The sequence below is a fragment of the Bison bison genome, unplaced genomic scaffold (genome assembly GCF_000754665.1).
Source record: "Bison bison bison isolate TAMUID 2011002044 unplaced genomic scaffold, Bison_UMD1.0 scf7180017864518, whole genome shotgun sequence".
In the NCBI taxonomy this organism is placed as follows: domain Eukaryota; kingdom Metazoa; phylum Chordata; class Mammalia; order Artiodactyla; family Bovidae; genus Bison; species Bison bison.
In genome coordinates, this window is record NW_011495071.1 from 12,373,164 (window position 1) to 12,391,885 (window position 18,722).

Below are 18,722 nucleotides of genomic sequence, written 5' to 3' on the forward strand. Positions count from 1 at the left end.
TTCATGAATTAACAGAAGAAGAAAGATTGAAAGCATTTCAGGCAGAGGGACCAGCGTGAGCAAATATTCTGAAGCGCGCGAGAACACAAAGCATGCTGGGAACTGAAGCAATTCAAGGCTGCTGTCACTCAAACTGGGGCTTCCTTGGTGGCTCAGACGGTAAAGAAGTGGGCATGGCAACTCATTCCAGAATTGTTGCCTGGAGAATCCTATGGACAGAGGAGCCTGGCAGGCTACAGTCCATGGAGTTGCAGAGAGTCAGACACAACTGAGCGACTAAGCACAGCACAGTCCCTCAAAACTAGGAGGCCTGAATGTTCAGAGATGACAGTGGAGAAATAGGTGAGGGAGTTGAGGGGGTTGGGTAGGTCTGCCAGTATCTTGCTTGTCATTGGTGGAAGAAGGGCTCTAATCTCTAGGCTGGAGGGTAGAGGTGCGGGTTGGCGGGAGGCACTGAAGAATTTTAACCACAATTAGCTTAGTCTTTTTATTTTATGGGATTAACATTGACCTTTATTTTCTGTTTGTAATTGTTCATATTTTCTGATTTTTTTTTTTTTGAACTGAGCATGCATTACTTTTATAACCAGAAGGTTAATAAAACAACTGAAAAGAAGAGATGAGACAAAAAGGGCTAGGGTGAAAAATTGGGGTATAGTCACAAGACATCAAAAGATATGAATGAAAAGTTTCATGTCAAAGACATTCAAATAAGGTGACAGTTTTAATTAGAATGGTTTGCATCCTTAGCATTTCTTGAGTTCAGAGGGAAGAAATACTTTTCAATGAAGTATTACTTCACTGAAATTGAAAAGAAATACTTTTCAATAAAGGTCTCTGTAAAAACCAGGCTTTCATTTATTCTTTCTCTATTGCTTATGTTTTTCTGTCCTCCATTTATTATTAACCAGTTATATTTCCCAAGTAACTATTCTATTACTAGTCCTGCTTCAGATACGTTATCAGATTCAATATCAGGAACAGGGATAATATGCTTTACAGTCAAATATGAGGAATTTCAGTCATGGGTGGTTAATTGAGGGCTTTATTTCTCTTCTGTTTTATTGTGCTTTTGATGATGTTATTGCTCATTAGTCTGTTTTCTGGTGTGTGGATAAGTGAAAAGATACAGACACAAAATTAAGTGTCAGTTCAGTCACATACTGATCAAATGAGGGTCTTGCAAAGAAATTACAGTAAGTCCCCTGACACGTTAGCTGCTCATTTTTGGCCAGAATGTGTATGTGTTCATCAGATGATTTATGGATTAACAGATAGCTAGTGGTTTAAATGGCTCTTTCCCCTTAGTCAGCAGTTTACATAGAAACACTAAAGCATGTGATGACAAAACTGCAGGTGGTTTTCTGGTTAGCAGTAATCAGATTTAGAACCTTATTCTTAGCCTCTGTAGTAGACAGCTAGATCCTACTAACATTCCTTTTTATTTTTATTATTTACTTTTTTAATTTAATTGGAGGCTAATTACTTTACAATATTGTGGTGGTTTCTGCCATACATTCACATGAATCAGCCATGGGTGTACATGTGTTCCCCATCCTGAACCCCACTCCCACCTCCCTCCCCATCCCATCCCTCAGGGTCATCCCAGTGTACCAGCCGTGAGCACTCTGTCTCATGCATTGAACCTGGACTGGTGATCTGTTTCACATATGATAATATACATGTTTCAATGCTATTCTCTCAAAATATCCCACCCTTACCTTCTCCCACAGAGTCCAAAAGTCTGTTTTTTACATCTGTGTCTCTTTTGCTGTCTCACATATAGGATCATCGTTACCATCTTTCTAAATTCCATATATACGTATTAATATACTGTATTGGTGTTTTTCTTTCTGACCTACTTCACTCTGTATATTAGGCTCCAGTTTCATCCACCTCATTAAAACTGATTCAAATACATTCTTTTTAATAGCTGAATAATATTGTATATATGTACCACAGCTTTCTTATCCATTCGTCTGCCAATGGACATCTAGGTTGCTTCCATGTCCTGGCTATTGTAAACAGTGCTGTGCTAAGCATTGGGGTACACGTATTCTTTCAGTTCTAGTTTCCTTGGTGTGTATGCTTGGCAGTGGGACTGCTGGGTCGTAAGGCAGTTCTATTTCCAGTTTTTTAAGGAATCTCCACACTGTTCTCCATAGTGGCTGTTCTAGTTTGCATTCCCACCAACAGTTTAAGAGGGTACCCTTTTCTCCGCACCCTCTCCAGCATTTATTGTTTGTAGACTTTTTGATAACAGCCATTCTGACCAATGTGAGATGGTACCTCATTGTGGTTTTGATCTGCATTTCTCTGATAATGAATGATGTTGATCATCTTTTCATGTGTTTGTTAGCCATCTGATGTCTTCTTTGGAGAAATGTCTGTTTAGTTCTTTGGCCCATTTTTTGATTGGGTCATTTATTTTTCTGGAATTGAGCTGCAGGAGTTGCTCGTATATTTTTGAGATTAGTTGTTTGTCATTTGCTTCATATGCTATTATTTTCTCCCATTCTGAAGGCTGTCTTTTCACCTTGCTTAGAGTTTCCTTCGTTGTGCAAAAGCTTTTAAGTTTAATTAGGTCCCATTTGTTTATTTTTGCTTTTATTTCCATTACTCTGGGAGGAGGGTCATAGAGGATCCTGCTATGATTTACATCAAAGAGTGTTTTGCCTATGTTTCCCTCTAGGAGTTTTATAGTTTCTGGTCTTACGTTTAGACCTTTAATCCATTTTGAGTTTATTTTTGTGTATGGTGTTAGAAAGTGTTCTAGTTTCATTCTTTTACAAGTGGTTGACCAGTTTTCCCAGCACCACTTGTTAAAGAGATTGTCTTTTCTCCATTGTATATTCTTGCCTCCTTTGTCAAAGATAAGGGGTCTATATGTACGTGGGTTTATCTCTGGGCTTTCTATTTTGTTCCACTGATCTATGTTTCTGTCTTTGTGCCAGTACCATACTGTCTTGATGACTGTAGCTTTATAGCATAGCCTGAAGTCACGCAGGTTGATTCCTCCAGTTCCATTCTTCTTTCTCAAGATTGCTTTGGCTAGTCAAGGTTTTTTGTATTTCTATACAAATTTTGAAATTATTTGTTCTAGTTCTGTGAAAAATACTGTTGGTAGCTTGATAGGGATTTCATTGAATCTATAGATTCCTTTGGGTAGTATACTCATTTTCACTATATTGATTCTTCCAATCCATGAACATGGTATATTTTTCCATCTATTTGTGTCCTCTTTGATTTCTTTTATCAGTGTTTTATAGTTTTCTATATATATAGGTCTTTTGTTTCTTTAGGTAGCTTTATTCCTAAGTATTTTATTCTTTTCGTTGCAATGGTGAGTGGAATTGTTTCCTTAATTTCTCTTCCTGTTTTCTCATTGTTAGTGTATAGGAATGCAAGGGATTTCTGTATGTTAATTTTATATCCTGCAACTTTACTATATTCAGCTTAGCCTTTTTAGAAAGACTGTTCTGGCTATGTCGTGCAGAGCACACCAGGAATAGGGGGTCGTGAGCTAAAAGCTCATGTGGGAGCCTCAGAAAAAAAGGAAAGGGTGACCTTAAAGAGAACAAGGGAAAGTGAACTAGAATGACAGTTCTATATTACAGAGAAGGAAAGGAAGACTGGCTTGCTGTGTCCTCCTAAGAGAGGACCTCAGAGGTTGATGGACATGAAACACCTCAGCCCACTGCCACAGCCCCCACCCAAGAGCCCACACAGCCCAGGTCTTCAGCTTGCTCACAACCCGGGGTCCTTACCACCACCCCTTCCTATACCCCCACCCAAGGGCTCCTTGAGCTCCTTGTCTGACCTTCCCTCACATCCTCTGTCCTAATTCTTGCCCAGGCCATGGAGACCACTACCAGTTGTTTGGAGCTGGGATAATCCCCAGTTTTACTGTATTAAGAAGAAATGTGTTCCTGGGACCATCAGTAACTTATTTTTCCACCAAAATATCATTATATGCTTAGGTTACATTACAGTTAGGTTCTGAGGTACAATTAGTACTGTTTTCAAGTACTTCATAAACAGAAAAGAGTTTGTACACTGGACTAGGAAGCCAGACACCATGTGTATTATTACTTCTATGGGGAAATGTATTCAGAGCTTAGGAACCAGCACATTCTCAAGATGAGGATGTCCTGTCCCTCTAGAATTTATGAGTTATCAGGGCCTAAGAAAGAGTTCAAACACACCACTTTGGATGAGAACCTTCTGGGTTAGGGTTCCTACCAACTGTGGATTATTTTAGCTCAATTTCTAGTGAGCAGAGATCAGTGGAAGTCACACACTTGGCCATTTCTAAATTTCCATCACCTAATCTCTGCATAACTTGGCAAGTTATTAATTCACCTGAGCCCCTAGTTCCCCATTTGTGCAATTAGAGTTGTTATTTTGGTAGATTTCATTTGACAGTTAAATGAAATACCATATTAAAACCTTAGCTTGTTATTGTTGTTTTAGTCACTAAGTCATGTTCAACCCCATGGACTGTAGCCTGCCAGGCTCCTCTGTCCATGGGATTCTCCAGGCAAGAATACTGGAGTGGGTTGCCATTTCCTCCTCCAGGGAATCTTCCTGACCCAGGGATCAAACCCCTGTCTCCTGCATCTCCTACACTTGCAGATGGATTCTTTACCACTGAGCCACCAAGGAAACCCCAAAACCTTAGCTTAGTACCTAGTGAAGAATAGATGCAACTAGATGTTCATTTCCCTTCCCTTCCTTCTCCTCCTGTAGTCTGAATTTGCATTTTACCTGGGAGGGTAGAGGATAGGCCCAGGTAATGGTGGGTATCACCAGACATCTAAGATCTGGAAGAGAGGGAAGAGGAAGAAAGAGAACTTCCACTTACTGCTTCCCAAGCCCTCTTTAAACTTGGGAAATCCCTCTCCTCCTGCTCTCTCTAGGGGATGTTACAATCTTCTTGTGACCATTTTCTCCATCCAAGACCTTCAGCCTACATCCGACAAAGAAGCAGTCTTTGTCCGGAGAGCCATTCCAGAAGCTACAATGATTGAGAACCAAGCTATTTGTATAGGACAGCAGGTAGCCGGGGCCCCAGACACAGGGACTCATTACCCAGATCAGGCCCATTTCCCAGTCAAAACAAATCTCTTGGTCTCCAAGGGAATTGACTTGAATCACAGTAAAAATCTGAGGATTTGTCAAGATAATAGGCCTGAGCACCGTCCCTCTTCTCCTGGCAGTTGTATTGTGACTGATTTATGAATACTCAGCATTGTCCATGCCACTGAATCCAGACGTCAGGCAGTGAGAGATTAACCCAGCGCAAGGGATGACAAACAGTATAAGAATATCCACTGCGACCTGCACAGAATAACTGCCTAAGGAGTTCTCTGACAGCTGTGCAGAGCTGAGCCATAGTAATTAACTCGTGTGTTTGTTGTCACAGACAATCTGGGTATTGCTGCTCGACTGCTTCTAAGAAGAGGTTTATTTGGATTAAATTTAGTAACCGCAGAGCAAATTTCCTTCCCTTGCTGTTCCCCAGTATTGGAGACATTGTTTTCTATCCCATCACTAAGTAACTCTCTCACCCTTACACATCTGAGGAATGTTCTGGGGGAAGGTCCTGCAGTGTCCCCCCACATCGGGGCATGACCTCTCAGAGTTGACACAAGTCCTCCCGGGGACAGTTGATGTCATTTTCAGCTCAGGCAGCTCTTGCCCCAAGTTTACAGTAAAAGTCCGTCTTCTAGCTTGAAAAGCATGATGGATGGCTGGCAGAAACCTTCCACCAGGAAATCCTATGCCGAACTCTGCCAAAGTCATGACCCATGGACACCAGTTCCGAGGGGCAGGTCTGGCCTGGTCAGTCATCAACTAGAGCCAGAGTTGGCTAATGTCAGCCCATGGGCATCTCACACAAAGACTAGCGGTGAACCCCATTGGAGATTTGTTGAAAACGTGCTTTTATTTTCCTCATGTTTGGAGACCTAATGAGACTATATTGTTGATGTAATTTTAAAAAATTTGAGGGCATCACGCTGTCGTGACCCTTTGGTCTTGTAACAGCCAAAGAGAGGTAAATCAAAGTAAATTCTAGGGATTATTTGCTCATGACAGCCTTTTGAAGAGACAGAAAGTAGATTAGTGGTTGCCTAGGGCTGGAGGGAGAGAGGGGAGGGGAGTGATTGCTAATGGGTATGGGGTCTCTTTTTAGGATAATGAAAATGTTTTAAAACTGGATTGTGGTGACTCTTGCACAGCTTGATAGCTACACTAAAAACTACTGACTTGTACAACTTCAAATGGGTGAATGTGGTGGTGTGTGAATTTTATCTCAATAAAGCTGTTAAAAAGATTTTTGATGGAAAGGGATCAAACAAAATTACAGCACTGAGAACCAATCAAGATTACTTGAGGCTAACAAGTGAATCCAGGATTTTTCATTGCAGGTCACCCAGAACAAACTCTGTCAGGAGCCCTGGAGCTCCCTTGAGAAATGTCCCTTCTTATTTTCGATGGCAGCAGCTCAGCCTGTCAAGGGGTCAGTGGCGTTTGGAGATGCCCCTTTCCGTCCACACTCTCTCTTTCGCATCAGTCTGAGTACTGGACCCTCAGTTCTGTCTTCCTGTGACCGCCATGACGTCCAATCCAGGTGATATTAAGAACTTGGACGGGGCAGCAATAAGCAATTACTCATGCTTCACAATCTGTCTTTTGTGAATCGGTGGGATGATTAAGGCTAAGCTGCTTCAGACTAAGGCTGTGATTTCTAGGCACTAATCATTTCTTTCTCTCAGTTTTGGACAAATTGGATTTGTGACTTGGACATGAGTGGGTTCCCTCTTTTTTCATCTTTGATTTACTTTGGCAAATAGATATGCTGAAAACAATGGCACAGGTGGCATAGGCCAGGTTAAGAACAAATCCGCAGTTGCCAAGAATAGGATATCTGAGCTCATTTACCTATAACAAATCAGCAGAGGTTTTAAAATATAATAATACTCAGTGTCATCAAGATCTGCACAAAAGGAGCATTCTTCTGCCTCCTCAACGGAAGTGTTCATGAATGGCCCTGAATACGTTCACAATTCTGTTTCAATAATCTCACTTCTCTTCAGAGAAGCAAAGAAATAATTCAGAAGTGAGAAGAGAAGAAATACTTGTGAAGAAATAATGAGTGGCCTACAAACAGTGCTCATCCCTGTGTGCATGTGCATGCGTGTGTCAGTCGCTCAGTTGTGTCCGACTCTGTGAACCCATGGACTGTAGCCCACCAGACTGCTCTGTCCAAGGGATTTTCCAGGCAAGAGCACTGAAGTGGGTTGCCATTTCCTTCTCCAGGGGATGTTCCCAACCCAGGGGTCTAACCCACGTTTCCTGCATTGCAGGTGGACTCTTACTGTCTGAGCCACCAGGGAAGTCCCCTCAGTTTTCAGATATTATAAAAAATTCTGTTGTTGGGGAGGAAATTGAGGCACACTGACCCCCTACCCCAGGCTTGTATTTGCCAGTCCAACATCTAGCATACACCCTCCTACTCTCCACCCCCAGCAGAATCAGCTGCACACAGACAGCCTTTTGCCAGGGGCAGGGTCTCAGGAGCCCATCTGGTGGCCTGTTCTGGGGGAGGCTGGCCAGGGTCAAGGGCTGTGGGTAGGGGAGCAGGAGGAGGGGTGTGGTTGGAGGAGCAGCTGCTGTGTGTGTGCATGGGGGGCAGTCAGTGCTGAATAGGGGACCCCAGCTGGGGTTCCACAATGATCTATACAGTCTATGGAATTCTCCAGGCCAGAATACTGGAGTGGGTAGCCTTTCCCTCCTCTAGGGGATCTTCCCAACCCAGGGATCAAACCCAGGTCTCCCACACGGCAGGCAGATTTTTTACCAGCTGAGTCACAAGGGAGGCCTGTGCTCATCCCTAGGACACCTTAAATGTTCAACATTTGGAGAAAGCACTAAATAATTCAACTACAAAGAGACAATAGCATGTTAAACACAGAAAATATTCAGTGGCAGGGAAATACAGTGTCATGCTAACCTCAGTGAAAAATAAAATAATTTGTAGCATAGGGACAATTTTAGAAAAGTAGGAGCAAACACATCTAAGGGCAGGAAGCAGCTGTAGTGGTTTTTCTGGGTGATGACTCCATTCCCTTATAGGAGATTTATGATTTTTAAGTGGCTTCAATGAACACTGTTTCTTCTATATACTTAACATTATTAATGTTCTAGTCATTTTAGTCCAAAGCCTTCTTTGACCCTGATGCTGGGAAAGATTGAGGGCAGGAGGAGAAGGGGGCAACAGAGGATGAGATGGTTGGATGGCATCACAGATTCAGCAGACATGAGTTTGAGTAAACTCTGGGAGAAGTGAAGGACAGGGAAGCCTGGTGTGCTGCCATCCATGGGGGTCCCAAAAAGTTGGACACAACTGAGCAACTGAACAACAACAAAGCCTTCTTTAAGAAAGGATCTTCTTTGATCTTTTAGGATTAGATGCACTGAAAGAGTTTTGACTATAAATGTCATTATATAATATAATGTTATATTAACATTCTAATAAGGCAAATACTATTTACAGAACTTTCATCCTTGCAGTGTAGAACTATTGCCTAAATGGCACATGACTTTGGCCCTTTGAAGCCCCAAGATGCACTACAAAAATTCTGTAGGACCATAGAAATATTGCCTTCAGCTACAAGCCATAGAATTGCTATTTACAACAACTCAAAAAATTATTGAGTTCATTCTTCTTACATATAGTTAATTCACAAGTAGGTGGTTGCACTGGTGGTTCCAGAGCTCAAAACATCAGAACCAGTATTTATGATTCTCTTGTTCTTTTTTCCCTTTCCTGGCCTTGAGACTGCTGTTAGCTCCAGAAATTACATCCACGTTCAAGACAAGATCAAGGGAAAGGGGATGCACCCTCTAGCTCACACCTCAAAGCCCAGAGCTCAGTGCTGGGATCTGGGGAAAAGAGAATTTGGCTCTAAGCCTGGGAAATAGCAATGGAGAAGCTAAGTGATCTGACCTCCAGGTAGTCAGTCAATAGTCCCTGTGAGTAGTAACAGTTGATCCATGTGTATATGTAAATTCACTGTTAAGATTTGAGAATTATATGCAGTAACTATATGACGAAATGTTCCATTTTTAAAGTCTCTTGACTATCTCTGCCAAATTCTCTCTTAGGAAAGAACACATTAGGTATAGTGTATATACCCACTCCAGTATTCTTGGGCTTCCCTTATGGTAAATGTGGGAGATCTCGGTTCAGTCCCTGGGTTGGAAAGATCCCCTGGACAAGGGAAAAGCTACCCAGTCCAGTATTCTGGTCTGGAGAATTCCATGGACTGTATAATCCATGGGGCCACAGAGTCAGACTTGACTGAGCTACTTTCGCTTTCACTTTTCAATAATTAACAGGAACTTTCAACATTTAGAAAAATGCCTTGTCATTAGCATATAAATAGGTGGTACCATGTACAGTTCAGAACTGCCACCTCCACGGTATGGCTGTTTATTCTAAGCACCAATTTCGATGTGCCCCAAGATCATTACTGTCACCCAAACCATATCTTTGGCATCATCCTTCCTACCCTTCCCAGGTGGCACTAGTGGTAAAGAACCTGCCTGCCAGTGCAGGAGATGTTAGGAGACGGGGCTCAGTCCCTGGCTTCGGACGATCCTCTGGAGGAGGGCATGGCAACCCACTCCAGTATTCTTGCCTCTGGAGAGTCCCAAGGACAGAAGAGTCTGAGGGGCTACAGTCCATAGAGTTGCAAAGAGTTGGACATGACTCAAGTGACTTAGCACGCATGCACCCTTCCCAAGGAAGACAACCAAAGGAGCTCACAAATTAAAGGACATGGTTTACCACAAGGGCATCTGCTGCAAATAACAAGTCAGATTTCCCATCAAAAGCAGGAATTTGGGGAAAATCTCAATCTACCCCACAATCAGGAACACCTTAGTATTTTTCCTGCCTACTACTGTGCTCGTGTCATAATTTAATAATTAAATGGCCTTGTTTTGTATCATCCCTTTAAATACGCAATGGTGATAATAGTTATCTTATAAAATTACCTGTGAAGTGAAGTGAAGTGAAAGTTGCTCAGTCGTGTCTGACTCTTTGTGATCCCATGGACTATACAGCCCATGGAATTCTCCAGGCCAGAATACTGGAGTGGGTAGTCTTTCCCTTCTCCAGGGGATCTTCCCAACGCAGGTCTCCTGCATTGCAGGCGGATTTTTTAACAGCTGAGACACAAGGGAATCAAAATTACCCGTACCCTTCAACATATCCAGAGTCACACTGAATACAATGAATTTCTCAGTGGGTCTTCCTTAGACTCTTAAGCTTTACATGTTTCCGTTCTTTTGAATTTTAACATCAGACAGGGCACTCTGCCTTTGAAGCAGTGTGCTTACCTGAGTCATTTATTGATAGATAGCCTCTTCCAGGGAGATCATTTGGTTCAGTGAATGGTACAAAACTAGACACACTTGTCATAGTAGCAGCAAAGTAGGAATGTGTCTGTCATGTGAATGTGTCTGTCATGTTAAAAATATTAATAACAAATCTACCATATGACCCAGCAACCCCATTACCGATCATGTACCCTGAGGAAACCATAACTGAAAAAGACACATGTACCCCAATGTTCAAAGCAGCACTGTTTACAATAGCCAGGACACAGAAGCAACCTAAATGTCCATCGACAGATGAATAGATAAGGATGATGTGGTACACATACACAATGGAATATTACTCAGCCATAAAAAGAATGAATTTGAGCCAGTTCTAGTGAGGTGGATGAACCTAGAGCCTATTATACAGAGTGAAGTCAGAAGGAGAAAAACAAATATAGTGTATTAACACATATATATGGAATCTAGAAAAATTATGTTGACGAACCTATTTTCAGGGAAGGAATGGAGACACGGATGTAGAGAATGGATATGTGGACACAGTGAGGGAGGGAGAGAGTGGCATCAACATATATATACTATCAGGTATAAGATGGATAGCTGGTGAGGAGTTGCTATGCAGCACAGGAAGCCCAGTCTGGTGCTCTGTGATGACCTGGAGGGATGGGATGAGGGGAGAAGAGGAAGGCTAGGGAGGGAAGGAATGCATTTATAATTAGGGTTGATTCCCATTGTTGTATGGCAGAAACCAACACAACATCGTAAAAAAGTGTTTAAATATTTAAACTAAAAAAATAGGGGGAAAAGTTTTTTTAAAAAGTTAATAACAAAGCAGCACTTTACTCACTTGAAATTTTTTATTTATAATTTTCAGAATTTCAGTGTTTTTTATTGCAGAAGTGGAAAAGTCCACACACGTCAGCCCAGCAGCTACAAATTACCGAGGACACTGTTATCAATGACAACCATTAAAATGGAAGAACTGTCAGGACACACCCACTCCCCCGAGATCCACACAGGCCACCATTCTTCATTTCGCCTCTCCCCTTTCTCACGTGGCTGTGACAACTCGGAAGGGGCGGAGGGGGGAACATACAAGTCTCTAAAAGAAACTCTCTCTTTGATTGTATTTTCAAGAGCTCCAAGCTGAAAGGTTATCAGAACAGAGACGTAAAACTTGGAGGCCTGGGACCTGACCTTGAGTCCATCAGAGACAAAGTGAGTGGGAGGTACCTACAGCATTTCCAGGCTCAGATCTGCCCTTTGTCTTCCAGCAGAACTGTAGAGAGAGACCCCCAGAACCAAGTTCTAATTCAAACATCTCGCTCTGAATAGAGACCCCTCTGAAATAGCACTGGTATTAATAATAAGCCCCGGGCACTCCTTCTACCATGAAATAAAATTACTCAGCCAATGTTGTTTTATGTATCCAGCTTTTAAGTTAGTTTTAAAGGCCCAAGCAGAAAAGTGGGCACATGCCCATGAAAAGAGATGTGTGTGTTATGTGGTTGTTGGGCTTTCCCAATAGAGTTATCTTTATAATACTGAAGAGTGGCTACAGAGAAGACACTCAGGGTAAGAGTTTCCCCCATGAAAAGTGCATCCACTTTATTCTCTTTCCTCTAGTGAAAGGAGATCTTCATTTAATGTGTTTTAACTGCAGTTGCACTCAAGGCATAACAAGAGAGTAGAGTTCAAAGTTGGACGCAAGAATGAAAATAAATTGGGTAAATGCAACAAAGCAGAGGCTGGATGCGATTTAGCCCCTGTTAAAGGAACACTGGGTGTATTAGTCCCTCCTTGAGAGAGAATGATTTCTAGGAGAAACATTAATTTAACCATTTCACTGCTGTCACACGTGGTAATCCCATTTCCCCTGTGCTAATGACACTGTATGCCCAGCTCACCAAAATTAGTGTCACTTGAAAGAGAACAGAGCGATCTAGCAGGACCTGTGAGTCACTCTCCCTGCACTTCTCTGAACAGATGCAGAAATTAATACAGCAAAAGGAATATGCTAAACAAGTGAAGGAATACAACATGAAGGCACTATCCATCCCCTCAAAGCCACAAACAGCAATTACTGAAAATAAATCTGCTGTCCCGCGGCAGAAGGTAAGAAACTCACCAAGGCAGTTCTCTGTTCAATTAGAATTAAAAGGAAATCTGTGTGACCTCATGACTTAAATTCCCCACATCTTTTGAACACAGAGGATGTTTTAGCTACTACCATTCCTGCAGCACCCCATCATTCACAGATATCGATGTAAAAGTGATATACCCACATATGCTGCTGGAAGGTTAGAGTCTTTTTCCCCTGAGGGTCACTATCATTTTTAGTCCTCCATGTGTTCTCCTCCTAGTATTTCAAGTTTGTCACACAAGAATTGAATGCTTAGGTGGTTTTCTTTCTAAAAGAAACTAGTAATCCTGATTAACCATCAATTTCCTTTTCTACCACTAAATAAGTTTTAAGAAATTAGCATCTTCTTGCCATCTCTGGGTGCTGGTGTCAGAGGAAAGTCCTTGATTGTTTCAAGTTCACTCCCTACATTTTTCCTAAGGGATGGTACAACAGGTATAGGTTCCTCTACCTAAGAAAATACTTTGGCCACTTGATGCAGAGTTGACTCATTGGAAAAGACCTTGATGCTGGGAAAGGTTGAGGGCAGGAGGAGGAGGATGAGATGGTTGGATGGCATCACTGATTCAATGGACATGAGTTTGAGCAGACTCTGGGAGATAGTGAAGGACACGGAGGCCTGGTGTGCTGCAGTCCATGGGGTCGCAAAGAGTCAGACATGACTGAGCGACTGAACAACAACCCAAGAAAAATGATTTCATAAAATACAGAATGTTCTCCCTCTCAGAAGTCATCCAACTCTAAGTTGTGATGTGAATGAAATACATTCTATGGGGACACCGAGCTTTGCAGTGCAAGTCTCTGCCTCAGTCCCAGCAAGGACATGGGACCCTTTGCATGAGGGACAAGTGACCCTTTGGTGCTTTTAGGTATTTGTACTTCGTGTTCTCTTTCACAGACTCTCATATTTTCTATCTATTGCCTTTCTTCCTCAGACCTTGAAGACCTCAGTCCTCTTGATTGAGTTTCCATGGTGCCACTTTTTCTTTTTTCTCCAAACCATTATTTTTTTCATGAAAAATTCAAGGCAGCAAGTCTATAATTAGAAATTCCAACAGAAGTCACCTACACACACAGAGAAGTCTGGAGTTTTCTGTTTGGGGAATTTTACCCCTTCCAGAACTTACATATATTGTATCTATCCCCATTTCAGCTCTCAGGAAACTCTTAGTAAAATGTAAAACTAGGGAGGGGAGATAAATTAGGAGTTTGGGATTAACATATACACCCTTCTACATATGAAATAGATAAACAACAAGGAGCTACTATATAGCACAGGGAACTATATTCAGTATCTTGTAATAACCCATAATGGGGAAGAATCTGAAAAAGTGTGTGTATGTGTGTGCGTGTATATATGTATATATATATAAACAGAATCACTTTGCTATATACCTGAAACTAAAATAACATTGTAAATTAACTATACTTCAATTTTTTAATTTTAAAAAAGTATTAAAACATATAAAGGCAGATTTAGAAATCATATTTAGTGATCTCATTTTTATTGTAATGCCTTTCAGAACAGCCCTGAATAAAAGACTGCCTTTCTTCAGTATCCAGGTTTCTATAGGTATACTAAAAAAAAAAAAAAGAAAAAAGCATTTTCAACCTCTAAAGAATACTTGCTAGAGGTCTAAGAGCCAGAAACAAGAATAGTTGGTATAATAATGGAGGCTCAATTTTATCTCAACTACAGTGATGTCTTTGGTCTCAAGCTATAACAAGTCCTCTTTGGATGGAAAGGTCTGTTAATATCGCCTTAATAGAGGTTTGGTTTTAATAAGACTGCCAGAAGCTAAATAGATCAAACACATAAGAAATCTATTTTCAAGCACTTTAATAAAGCTCAGTTTTATAAAGAAAACATCCAAAGGCACAACTGTATGTATCAGTCTTCAACTCTTTGTCTTCCACAGCATTTTGTTACATGGTTCATTTTATTTAATCTGTGTGTTATATTGCATTATTTGTATTTTCCATTTGGTCTCCATTTCCACCTATGTCTTAGTATATTACCTGTAGCAACAGTCTCCATTTATATTATCAATAAACCTTTTCTAAGACTAGATTTAAGGAATCCAGGGCTCCCTTCCCATCTCAAATAAACTTTTATATGCTTTTAGGCTTTGGAATATGCTAAGACCATCCCCAAACCCAAACCTTCAAATCTGAGTGATCAAGCCTCAAAAGAAAAGAAAACTCCAACCCATGCTGGAAAAGAAGACACCTTACCTGAAATCTCACTGCTGGAAGTGCTGCAGAACAGACACGAAAGGGAAAAACAGGCCGTGGCTGCTTTTAAAGTCCTTCACATTGTATAGACAGTATATGTGTTGGAAACCAGAGACACTCGGGCAATGGACATGGAGGAGAGAAACTCCAACTTTAACTGCTCTGCATTAAGTGATGACCTCACGTCATCATGTAACTGCAATCCATGTTTGCTTTGTATAGGATTTAAAATATGGAGCCCTAATTACAATGAGGTGCCATATTTTACTTTTCAGGAAGAAAAACTATTTTAATTATTTATTTTCAAAATCAGTTAAAACTGGGGCTGAATAAGAACTAGGGAATAAAACCTTCTAGTTTTCTATCAGCTCTTCGAATTTCTAAAATGATGGCTACCCTTTCTCAGCATAATGAAACTCTTGAAGTACCCAGAAATAAATGTATCTACTTGTGTTTATTTCTCATTTTTCTGATAAGAAAAAAAAAAGTATGAACACTTCAGTTTCTGTTGAAAAGAACTCAAATGGGACTAAACACAGGTAAATTTTGAGATGTCGTTTCCAAAATATTTCTAACATCTCTCAATATTTTAAAGGATAAAATCTTTTAAATGAAAGTGCTTCAGATGTGCTCACTCAAGTAAAACCAATCTCAATGCTGTTCTAACAGAGCATCAAGACATTAATCAGAAATCTACCAAGGCCAGGAACGCTCAAGTTAGGCAACTCTGAGATAACTTTTTCTCAAAGCTACTTACTCAAGTCTATAAATGCGCTGACCATCTTGCCATCACAAAGATCTTAAAATATCCTCAGGTGTTTGCTTTCACATAAAAACACTGGGTAAGACAAAAACATCCCACTGTGTACTACTGAATGTCAATATTCATCAATATTTTTTTACTTTTTAAAAAATCTTTTGAAACTCAATACACACTGTAAAATTCCCAGGTCTTAATTTACTGGAGGATTTAATTTTTCTGACTTGCTTGTACTAGGTGGGCATTGCATTCTTAGATGGCTATATCTAGAAATGGACACATTTAACAATAGTACAGTATGGTGTTAATCACTCAGTCATGTCCATCTCTGCAACCCCATGGGCTGCAGCCCACCAAGCTCCTCTGTCCATGAAATTCTCCAGGCAAATCTGTTTCTCTCTACAGGTGGCATAAGGACTAGCTTTGGAGATTTATTCCTATGTTGTATACATCTACATATACTACAACATGGTAGAAAGACTGTACAAAATTTAATTTCCTACTGGAAATAGAATTGAAGGTCTGGAATGATAACAAGTATCTGAAGATAAACAGTAGGTTGGAGCACCCTGGTTCAGTAGTATTGGGGAAATCAGAGCATATATGAGGAGTTAGTTCAGGAAAATCATAGCCCAAGCTCCTCCTAAAATGTATTTATAAAAGAAGCAGACCCTTCAGGTTACATGTTCAAAGATTTTTCTAAAAACATGAACTAGAATGATTATTTTTTTAAATTTAAACTTGCTCTGGAAGATAAAGGAAATAATGCATATAAAGACATTTCCATATTTCCATATGTAAAGGGACAGGGTAAGTTATTTAAATGTTCCATTTCTATTAAATTATCTTAAAGGAATTTAGAGCTTGGAAGGGGTTTATCTTGTTCAAGTGTCGATTTTTCGGAAGAGGCAATGATGATCAAGAAAGGGTGTGCCTCTGAAACCCTTCAGTCCTACAGTGGGAGAGCAGGCAGGTCTAAACTCCAGTCTTTGAACAGCCAGGGCAGCACTGTTGGATTGATTGATTGTGATAAGAGAGAGCCCTTGTTTCTCTGTGTGAGCAAAGAGGAATTAGCTATATATTTCAATTTGGGATGTGAACTTCCACCATTAAGTTCCATTTTTAGAAATATGCATTATTATCTATCTTGCCTTTTTAACATGCACAATCTGGCAACTTCATTACTAAAGTTGTGAGAGACGTCTACAACACAACTCAAATATTGACCAATAAATGAGATGCTATTACAGTTTTTTTTTTTTCCCCAGAACATTTAAAAACCTCCCCTAACCATTTCTCTCAGCCTAAGCATTAAATCCTTCAGTCATGTTCACACACATCAATGCCATTTAGAACCCACACTCCACTGAAGCAGGCTCAATGAATGAGTTGATACCAACATTTCCCAGAGACTGTACATCCAAGGCAAGGCTTTCCCATCCACTAAGTATGACCCTGCTGCTGCTAAGTCACTTCAGTCGTGTCTGACTCTGTGTGACCCCATAGACGGCAACCCACCAGGCTCCCCCATCCCTGGGATTCTCCAGGCAAGAACACTGGAGTGGGTTGCCATTTCCTTCTCCAATGCATGAAAGTGAAAAGTGAAAGTGAAGTCGCTCAGTCGTGTCCGACTCTCAGCGACCCCATGGACTGCAGCCCTCCAGGCTCCTCCGTCCATGGGATTTTCCAGGCAAGAGTACTGGAGTGGGGTGCCACTGCCTTCTCCAAAGTATGACCCTAGTACAATTAAAATTCTTTGTACACAGGGGCTTCCCTGGTGGCTCAGTGGTAAAGAATTCGCCTGCCAATGCAGAAGAAATGATTTCAGGAAGATCTCACATACCCCAGAGTAATTAAGCCTATGCAAATAAGCAACAACTATTGAGCCTGTGCTCTAGAGCCTGTGTGCCCCAACTACTGAAGCCTGCGTGTCTAAAGCCCACGCTCCCCAAGAAGAGAAGCCACTGCAATGAGAAGCTCACACACCACAACGAGAGAGCAGCCCCCACTCTCTGCAACTAGACAAAAGCCTGCACAGCAACAAAAGACCCAGCACAGCCACAAATAACTTTTTAAAAATGGGCCTTTCCTTTCGGCGGCTCGCGGCGGCAAGATGGCCGTGCAAATTTCCAAAAAGAGGAAGTTTGTCGCTGATGGCATCTTCAAAGCTGAACTGAACGAGTTTCTCACTCGGGAGCTGGCTGAAGATGGGTACTCTGGAGTTGAGGTCCGAGTTACACCAACCAGGACAGAAATCATTATCTTGGCCACCAGGACACAGAATGTACTTGGTGAGAAGGGCCGGCGGATCCGGGAATTGACTGCTGTGGTTCAGAAGAGATTTGGCTTCCCTGAAGGCAGTGTAGAGCTTTATGCTGAAAAGGTAGCCACAAGAGGACTGTGTGCCATTGCCCAGGCAGAGTCTCTGCGTTACAAACTCCTAGGAGGCCTTGCTGTGCGGAGGGCCTGCTATGGTGTGCTGCGGTTCATCATGGAGAGTGGGGCCAAAGGCTGCGAGGTCGTGGTGTCTGGGAAACTTCGAGGACAGAGGGCTAAATCCATGAAATTTGTGGATGGCCTCATGATCCACAGTGGGGACCCTGTTAACTACTATGTGGACACCGCCGTGCGCCATGTGCTGCTCAGACAGGGTGTGCTGGGCATCAAGGTAAAGATCATGCTGCCTTGGGACCCGACTGGTAAGATTGGCCCTAAGAAGCCTCTGCCTGATCACGTGAGCATTGTGGAACCCAAAGATGAAATACTGCCCACCACCCCCATCTCTGAACAGAAGGGTGGGAAGCCAGAGCCGCCTGCCATGCCCCAGCCGGTACCCACAGCATAATAGGTCTCCTTGGCCGCTGGATCTGGAATCTGAATGTTGCTCTGCAAAGACCTTTAATAAAATCTTTTTAAAGGAAAAAAAAATAAAAAATAAAAATGGGACGCTTGCTTTTTTAAAAAGTTCTTTGTACCCAAATACTCAAAGTGACAGGTAGCATCTAAAATGACTTTAGCTTAAAAAAAAAAAAAAAGAACATATTTGCTGAAAGTTTGGGGGTTGAAATCAAAGAATAGCTCAAAGTAGGCTTCCTCTGACCCCAAGTCATCCCACAACCATAAGATCCAGCAGAACGTCTCTAACGTCTAAGCAGGATGTCATGACACTAGCAC

At 41.6% G+C, this 18,722-nt stretch overlaps 2 protein-coding genes across 2 annotated transcripts in view; both read left to right on the forward strand.

The window, feature by feature from the left end:
• Positions 1 to 15,239, forward strand: part of LOC104981417 (chromosome unknown open reading frame, human C11orf63) — an 80,302-nt gene extending 65,063 nt beyond the window's left edge. The window contains exons 7-9 of the mRNA XM_010830506.1: positions 11,548 to 11,628; positions 12,397 to 12,525; positions 14,680 to 15,239. Of these exons, the coding sequence (XP_010828808.1) occupies positions 11,548 to 11,628; positions 12,397 to 12,525; positions 14,680 to 14,877 (408 nt within the window). The 3' untranslated portion in view covers positions 14,878 to 15,239. The remainder of the gene's footprint in view (positions 1 to 11,547; positions 11,629 to 12,396; positions 12,526 to 14,679) is intronic.
• Positions 15,240 to 17,634: 2,395 nt separating this feature from the next.
• LOC104981419 (40S ribosomal protein S3) lies at positions 17,635 to 18,465 on the forward strand. The gene has a single exon (XM_010830508.1). The coding sequence runs from the start codon at positions 17,662 to 17,664 to the stop codon at positions 18,391 to 18,393; it is 732 nt and encodes a 243-aa protein (XP_010828810.1). The 5' UTR covers positions 17,635 to 17,661; the 3' UTR covers positions 18,394 to 18,465.
• The last annotated feature ends 257 nt before the right edge of the window (positions 18,466 to 18,722 follow it).

What these genes read in the sequence shown, in the direction of transcription:
- LOC104981419 (XM_010830508.1), top strand. Translation starts at nt 17,662, where the DNA reads ATGGCCGTGCAAATTTCCAAAAAGAGGAAGTTTGTCGCTGATGGCATC.